The sequence below is a fragment of the Mustela nigripes genome, chromosome 4 (assembly GCF_022355385.1).
Source record: "Mustela nigripes isolate SB6536 chromosome 4, MUSNIG.SB6536, whole genome shotgun sequence".
NCBI lineage: Eukaryota > Metazoa > Chordata > Mammalia > Carnivora > Mustelidae > Mustela > Mustela nigripes.
The window spans coordinates 311,286-319,827 of NC_081560.1; the positions used below are offsets into that span (position 1 = coordinate 311,286).

Sequence of the window (8,542 nt, forward strand, 5' to 3'; positions counted from 1 at the left end):
CCCCCGCGGCACCCCCGCGGCACCCCAGGAACAAAGGACGTTCTCGGACGCGTTGCGAGTGAACGAGGCGAGAAAACACGAGAAGGCGGGAAGGAAAGTCGCGCCGACCGCGGCCCCCGCCCTCCGCGCGCACGAGCCGCCCGGGAAGCGACGGGTCGCCCGACGGTCGGGGACGCCGTCCTCACGCCCCTGGCGCCCGCCCGCGACCCGGCCCCGGCCCCTCCGCGAGGCCCGAGCAGCGGCTCCCGCCCGGCCCGACGGCAGCAGCCGGCACAGCGCAGGCCCGTGTCCCCAACGCGCCGCGGGCCCCCGCAGAGGCCGCGATCCGGCCCCCACCGTGCTCACGCGGCCCGGACGGGGCGGAGGGGGCGGCCCCGCCCGGCCACACCCGCCGTCGGGGGAGCCGCGGCCCGGCCGACCGCGACCCGCGCACCTGCCGCCCGCCTCCCGGGACGCACCGCGAGACCGCCCGGCGCGCGACCCGACCCGCCCCGACCACGGCGGGAGGGAGGGCGGGACGCCGGCAGCCGTGCGCTCCGGGCCCACGGGCGACCCCCAGACCGGCCCCGCGCGCCGCCCGCTCGCACCCACCTTCCCGGGCTCCATCGCGGCTCGCAGGCCCGACCGCCGGCGTCCCCGGCTCCTAGCAACGGGCAGGCGTGCGCAGCGGAGCGCCGAGCGACGCCGTCCCGGCATGCCGCGCGGCTGCCCTCCCTGCTCCAAGCAATGGGCGGGCAGGAACCGAAGAGCGCCCCGCCCCGCGGTCCCAAGTGCGTCGCGGCCGTCCCCAGCGCGCCTGCGCTGCCGCGGCTCCTAGCAACCCGCAGGCAGCAGCAACGGAGCGCCGAGCGATCGCTGGGCCCGCGGAGCTGCACCGAGAAGCTGAGGCGTGCTCGGGAGCGACTTCTACGTAAGCAGCTAAACTCCAGCTCCTCGTGCCCGCATCCTCAGAGCCCACCGACCAGGGACTGGTCCTGAAGCATCTCATGCCCCCCTCTTAAAAGCAAGGAAATTAAGCATCCCCAAACTCGACTTAGCAAATATACAGTAGATTAGGAAAAGAGCTTTCCACCTGTGTACGGCTTTGCACCTTAGAAACTGCTTCCCTCTGTATGTACCGGAGAGCACACACCCGGAGCGAGACTGGGCATAGGGGCGCCTGGGTCTCAGTGGGTTCAGCCTCTGCCTTGGGCTTGCGTCGTGATCCCAGGGTCCTGGGATGGAGCCCACGTGCCGCCCTCTGCTCAGCGGGGAGCCTGCTCCCTCCTCTCTCTGCCTGCTTGTGACACCTCTCTCTCTCCCCCTCTGAAATAAATAAAATCTTAAAAGAGAGACAGACTGTGAATAACGGGTTTGAAAATGTAATTGTTGAGGGACGCTTCGGTGGCTCAGTGGGTTAAAGCCTCTGCCTTCGGATCGGGTCGTGATCCACAGGTTCTGGGATCCAGCCCCGGGTCCCTCTGCTTGGCGGGGAGCCTGCTTCTCTCTCTCTGCCTACTTGTGATCTCTGTCAAATAAATAAAATATTTCCTAAAAAATGTAATTGTATATAAAAATGATTTTTTATATAAGACAAAAGAGCTGAAACGCTAAGATATTCTGCATCTCAGATTTATCAGAATTATTTTATTTGAAGCTTAATATAGAAGTCCATCTTAAGCATGCCAGACTGAACAGGGCTGGTCCTAACCCAGTGATGCACATTATAATAACTAAATGTTTAGCTGTTTCCACAAATTCTTCTGCATGTTTAGTATGCAAATGTTACTAAGGAAAGATTCCCCTTAATATTTCATGCACACAAAAAGAGTAGACTCTCAAATCAGGTATTAGGGAGTACATCCGTGAGCATGTTATTAGTAGTCTGTGCTTTTGATAACATTTTCCTGGAAATACAAAATTTATTTAGCAGATGTCGTGTTTTTGAATCATATACTATTATGAACCAGTTTACAGTTTTACGGGATCTGTCTACTTTGTTTCAAAGGCCATTTACCTAGCTTCTTGCCTTAGAGAAATTAATAGATCTAAAAAGCCTTTTATATTTCATTGTACTCTGGTCCTGGGCATATCACTTTCTTTTCTCACTCATTAACCCTTTAGGAAGAGCTCATTAACGTCACTCATTAACCCTTTAGGAAGAACATAACAGAAAAGGAAAGGTAGTTTCAGTGAGAGCTGTGATATTTGAGGAATTGCTCTAAGTGAGGCACCAAACTCAAACCGGATCCATTGGGCCATTTGCTTCATTCCCGTGGCATCCCTGTGAGGTAGACATGCTGTTTTCCAGATGAGGAGACTGAAGGCCAGAAAGGTTAATTCACTTGCCTAAACTCACAAAGTCAAGCTGGTGAATGGGCTGATGCCGGAGTCCATGCTTTTAAGCACTTTGTCAACCTGATTCTGGAAAAGCGTCGGACTCTGTTGACTATGAGGATAAAGTCATGCACACCATGTGACAGACACGGGTCTCAAGTGCAACCAGACGCCTTTCAAGATAATCGTGTGTGGACTCTGCCCCTTAGTTCCACTGCAGCCCACTCCCTGCTTGCATCCTTCATCAGCAAATGGCATGACTTCAAGCTCCTCAGATGCACCCTATTCACGGGCTTGGTGAAGGCAGTCTCCTCTTGCTCACTCTCCCCAGCACAGCTGCTGAATAAATGCCTATGGAGAGAGCATTTCTTTAACAGCATTTCTCTCCTCAGACTTCTTAAAACAACTATTTTCTAAATAACTCATTTGATCAGCAGTTCCATTTTATCTTGTATTACTTCTTTTATTGTGTTCATTTACTCAGTAGATGCCTTCCGAAGTTCATCTGATGACCTGGGAAATGACAGAGGGCTAGAGACAGAAAGCTACATAAACACTCTTTGGACCTCTAGTAGCTCGTGATTGCTAGGACAGAGAAATAGGCAAACGCTGCTAAATAATGTGAACATGTAAGAGCAGTGAGTGAGGAGGTGACAGACAGCTGTCCAGAAAAAATAACTGAGTTTGGAAAGGACACATAATTTCTCAGAGAGGCTGGGAAAGAACATCTTGAGAGGAAAACAAATATGGGTACAAGCACACAGAGAGGAAGGCTTTGGAGGGTTCCAGAAAATATGATTGTTCCTTTAAGTGTGCTGTAGAAGAAAGCATATAGAAAAAAAATCCAAGCCACATAGGCCATTATTAATTATCTAGTAGCCACACCTTAAAAAGTAAAAAGAAACAGATGAAATCAAATTTAATAATGTAGCCACATATAAAATGTTATTTTATCATATTACATTTAATATGTTGAGTTATTTTACATTTTTCTTACACAATCTTCAAAATCCAGTGTGTATTTTATACTTACAGCACACCTGAGTTCAGACCAGCCACATTTCACGTGCTCAAAGCCCCATATGACAAGTGACCTCTGGAGCAGAGCAGGTGTCCAGCACATAGTACGTGAGTGAAGGTGGTGGGGGCATGGAGTGGCATGAGATGGTCAGAGAGGAAGCCGGAGAGAGGACACGGCCAGTTGGTGAAGGGCCTCAAAATGGCATGATGTGAAGCTTTAAAGCGTTGTTGGGCAATTGTAAGTCATTAAAACCAGAAAAGAATGCTGTGTTTGCAGGCTGAGGGACAGGGGTTCAAGACAAGAGGGAGCTAGCAGTGAGGGCTTCGGGGGCTTTGCTGCCATTGTGCAGCCTGCTTCTCGGCCCTTTCTCCCCCACCAGAGACTTAGCTGCAGCACCTCTGCACAGACCCTCCTCTGCTCACATCTGGTCCCACTGCTTTGTTAAAGTTCTCCTACATCCTCTTTTCTAGAATTTAAACACCTCTATCCATCTCTGGACTCACTGGACTGTCCTCACTGGACTGTTAACCAGCTTATAATTCCAGGTTATGATAAAAACAAAAATGTTTTTCCACAGTAACAAGCAAATTTGTCACGAAAATCAAGAACCTTCCTATCCCAGCCTCTTTCGTTTTCAAGGTGAGGTAATTTTGGTGTCACTGATGTCTGTGTACACGGATATGGTAGAAAACCTGCCTGTGGGTTAAACTAATGAACTAACATGCTAGTGAGACGTTTGACCAGCCTCTCACTGGCTGTGTGAACCCAGGCACTTTGTCTTACTCCCTTGTGCCTCAGTTCGCTCTTCAGTAAAATGGAAATTACAAGGTACCTATTCTGTACAGCAGCTGTGAGGGTTAGATGAATAATTATGTAAAGTCCCCAGAACAGTGCCTACCGCAAACTACACACATAGTGAATTAACAAGTTTATTATTATTGTTATTATAGATTAGCACCTAAGTTATAACCTAAGTTATAAACATCTACGGCAGATTAAAATAGGTGGAAAAACAAAATTAGAGCCTCCCTTTATCAATTTATGAGTTCTCTGCTACTGTATGAAACCACAATTGGAGCACTTCCATCAGTGAAGAGACTGTGGTCGGCAGAACTCTGGCCCAAAGAGTCCTGCCCCTGCCATCCACTCTTGTTTCACACTCTCTCCTTTAGTGTGAGCAAAACCTGTAAATGTGATGGGATCTACTCCCGTGGTCAGGTTACTAAGCAGTGGACTAAATTGGCCAAAAAGGAGATAATCCTGAGTGGGCCTGACTTTCAAAGGCAATACATCTGAGAGGCACTCCTGTCCTGGAAAACGATGAAGCAAACTGCCATGCCAGGAAAGGCCAAAGAAGGGGCGCATGGAAGAACCAGACTGTGACCCCTGAATGCCATCCTGCAGAAATTAGGGATTTAAGCCCTACAGCTGCAGTGAACTGAATTCTGCCAACACCTTGACTGAACTTGGGAGGGGTCTCAGATGAAGGTCTCCAGGAGAGACCACAGCTCAGGCAACGAGGCAACACTTGGTTTCACCTAATGAGACCTGAGCAGAGGACTTAATGAACCCATACAAATATTGTATTCAATAACAATAAAAACTGGAATGGGGGCTTATAACTTGACAGATGGCTTCAGTTGGGTGCTCTAAAATGTACCATCTCATTCAGACTTTCCACCAAGAATATTAGGGCTCCCCCTCACATGCGCAGAGTTGCCTTGGGGCTCCTGAGAGCTGAGCTATATTCAGCAGATAAATGTAGTCATGGAGATAAGCATAAAGTATAGACAGCATTAACTCAAGGAAGGAAATCTCACAAAAGGCTTCGCAGAAGCATAGATATACAAATTGTTTTGGAAAGAAGAATAGGAGTTTTGCATAAGGATCAGGGAGAAGGGTAGTCCAGACACAGAGAACAGCAGGTGCAAAGGCACAGACAGGTAGCAGCAGAGTTTGGGAGGGATGAGCAGCAGTGCAGACCGTAGGTTGGGAAGTGAGGTGAGAAGTAGGATCAAATGTGGACAAGCTCTGTGTGTCATGCAGAGGAGCTGGAACTTCACATTAGAAGCAAACAATATGTAAGCAGGGAAGAGATTCAATCAGATCTGCATTTTGAATTGGCCATTTGATAGAAATATGACTTTTAAAAATGACTTTTGGATTAACTTCAAACTTGGAAAATACGCAAGTACAAAGCATTCCCTGCCTCCATTGCCAAGATTCCCACCATGCACCTCCCAGCACACATGCTCCCCTCATCTGTCATCTAGCGTTCATCTGTCTACACATATGCTTACCCATTATTATTAGACTTGTTCTGAGTCATTTGACAAAGAACTTCAGATAGGGTTACTCATCACTCCAAAATACTCGTGTTTGTTTTCCCAAAACAAGGACAGCCTCTGCCCCACAGCTTGCCAGTCAGGAAGTCAACATGGTTCCAGGTCTGCTGTCCAAACCACGGACCCCCTTTTTCCACCAACTGTCCCCAAAACACTTCTTTTCCTTCACAGCTCAGATCCCACAGAGGAACACACGCTGGATATAGTTGTGTCTTTTCAGTCTTGTGACCTGGAATATTTAATTCCTAAGTAAGAACAGAGGGAGACCCTACATTACATTGCCCCAAGGCCACACTCGAGTCAAGTTTTCTCAAGCTCTCTGGCAGAATGCCCCAGGAATGCTGCTGTGCTCCTCTTTCTCTGTGTAATTGGTAAGTGTCTTGTAGTTAGTATTCCAGTGTTATTCCTCATCAAACTTCCACTTGCTGCCCTTAGCCTCCCTTGATAACTCACTCTTGCACTACAGGGACTGCTAAATGGTGAATTTTCCATCTGCGTGATTCCAACAGTCTATTTTCGGTGCAGTCCTCACTCGCTCATTCAGCTACATCAGAATGGACTCATGGGTTCCTGTTTCACTCCCTGGTTTATAATCTGCCAATGTCATCCTTGATTCTGGGGCTCAGATTGTCCCAGACTTAATCGGCAGGACCCCTTCAAGTCATGTCAAGGACATGCCCCCCCATGTCCTTTGACAGCACATGATTCTCTAAGCATTTTCTTACCTCCTGGCACAACAAAATATTCCAGGCTCATCTTGTACTTTCACTGCTCCTGAAGTCAACTGTTTCTCCAGAGATCTCTGGTTCCATTTATTGGAAAAATGGTATCTAGACACCAAAATCTGGGAGTTACTTGTGCTTATTGGATGGGGGTACCATTGCTTCTGGAAACTCTCAGCAGACAGAAATACAAAATACGTAAAAATGACACAGACACACTAATACAGACGTAACTATTTTGGGTCTCTGTACATGTCAAAACGCATGAGTTCATACTTCCTCCAAGTCCAGTCCAACACAAGGGTTCTTTCTGGATTCTCCCTTTCCATGTTTGTAATATATTCCCCAACAGCAAGAAACCTGGCTTTCATTATCCTCAGTGTGCGTTTATTTGCTAATAGAACCAGGCTGGCAAGTCAGCCTTCCACCTCAGGCCGGCCTGCCACTGCCTCCTCTAGGGTGGGGAGGGATGGTCTCTGTGCCACTTTGAAAGAGCAGGATTAAAGGGTTACCAGTCAAGTCTGAGATTTCTGTAATGATCTGAGCAAGCAAGGAAGGAACAAGCCTTTTCTGAGTCTCTTGGTTGCATAGCACAGAAACCTCTCAGGTGGCTCAGGTAAAAACGTGGTTGGGTCACCAAAGGAGTATCTCAGAAAAGACAGGAGCCTTGGTGAGTTTGGGCAAAAAGAGTCTTGGTTATTCGTAGGAAAGGAAGAGAGGCAGACTGTGCTCCCATGGTAGAGGTGATAGGAAGAAGCTCGAACAAGAGGGAGAAGAGCTGGACAAGATAAAGGCCTAGACTTGGTGAGACGGGTCGTGAAACAAAGCAGAAAGGATTCACCTTAAACAGCAGGCGGCTCTTCTGTCTGAGACTTGGAATGCTACGGGCACGGTCCGGAACTTCAGAGCTATTTACTAGATCACTCACAATGATCTTCTTCCCTCTGAAAGCAGCGGCTTTCGTTAAGTGCCGGCACGCGAGCAAGGAGGTAACATGAAGGGCGTCCAGGAGACCGAGGAGTCTGAAAATACCGGAAAAGCCCAACTGAGCTGGGCCTGTTACTAGACTGTTCCGGATGAGATGTGCTCTGCCTTGCTGGTGTGATCAAGCACAGGGAAGTGGCCCGGAGTGTGAGGGCAGCGGAGGCCGGGAGGTTGACTGGTGTCGGGCAGGGACACTGCTCTTCGGTGTGTTTTCCGCGGTAGGCCGCTCAGGCTCTACACCTGCCGATGTACAGGGCGTCTTAGGCGGCTGGTGGTCATTCATAGACCCTTACAGGATCTGACTCTGGGGCTCCCCAGAGGAAAGTCCGCAGGACCCAAAGGCTCGTGCCCACTCCTGCGTTCACAAGTCAGTCCTTGTCTGGCACCTGTAGCGTGGTCTCGACGAGGACTTGGCATTAGCCCAGTTAGCTGTTGCTGAGGGAAAGGTCGGGACGGCCCTGCTACATAGTCACAACTAAATGTACCACGGGAAAGAGCCCGAAAAGGAAAACCTCTGCCCTCGCTTGGGGCTGAGGGTCCTTGCCCAAAACTGTGTTCTGGCCCCTCGAGCAACGCTTCTGAGACGCGTGGAGAAACCCCGTGCCACGCACACATACACGCAAACCCAACTGGGACAGACCCGAAGAGGAGCAGGGCGCCCTCGGCCATGCATTCGGCCCGGACGTGGCGACAAACAGGGACGGCCACTGCTCACGGGACAGAGCCGGCGGACCTACTGAGACGTGGGCGCTGCGGTCAGCACCTGCTCCCGCCTCCCGCGCCCGGAGAACTCCTGGAGCGCCGCGTCCTCCACCTGTTCCGCGACCGTCGCCGGCGGGGCTTCCCTCCGCGCGGCCAAGCAGCCTGCGCAGCGTCACGGTTTCGTCCGGACGACGCCGGCTTCGTCCCTGCGCCATCCTAGTTAGCGGGTCGTCACTCCGGGACGCCCGCCGTGGGGGAGGAGCTCGTGGCAACAGGAGGTACCCCAGGAGGTCCCAACTGCGGGCGCGGGGAGCTCGGGGGACACGAGGCACACCGTGAGATGTCACTCGGGGGACAAGCTCGGGGGACACGAGGTACACGGTGAGATGTCACTCGGGGGACAAACTCGGGGGACACGAGGCACACGGTGAGATGTCACTCGGGGGACAAAC

At 50.7% G+C, this 8,542-nt stretch overlaps 1 protein-coding gene across 5 annotated transcripts in view; it reads right to left on the minus strand.

Annotated features, from left to right (window-relative positions):
• Positions 1–8,542, minus strand: part of DYNC2I1 (dynein 2 intermediate chain 1) — a 114,447-nt gene that overhangs the window by 49,501 nt on the left and 56,404 nt on the right. The window contains exon 1 of one of the 5 annotated variants that reach the window (XM_059395990.1): positions 592–635. The exons of the other annotated variants lie outside the window; for them this stretch is intronic. Within the exon in view, the coding sequence (XP_059251973.1) occupies positions 592–606 (15 nt within the window). The 5' untranslated portion in view covers positions 607–635. Of the gene's footprint in view, positions 1–591; positions 636–8,542 lie in introns of those variants that run through there. 5 annotated transcript variants of the gene reach the window in all.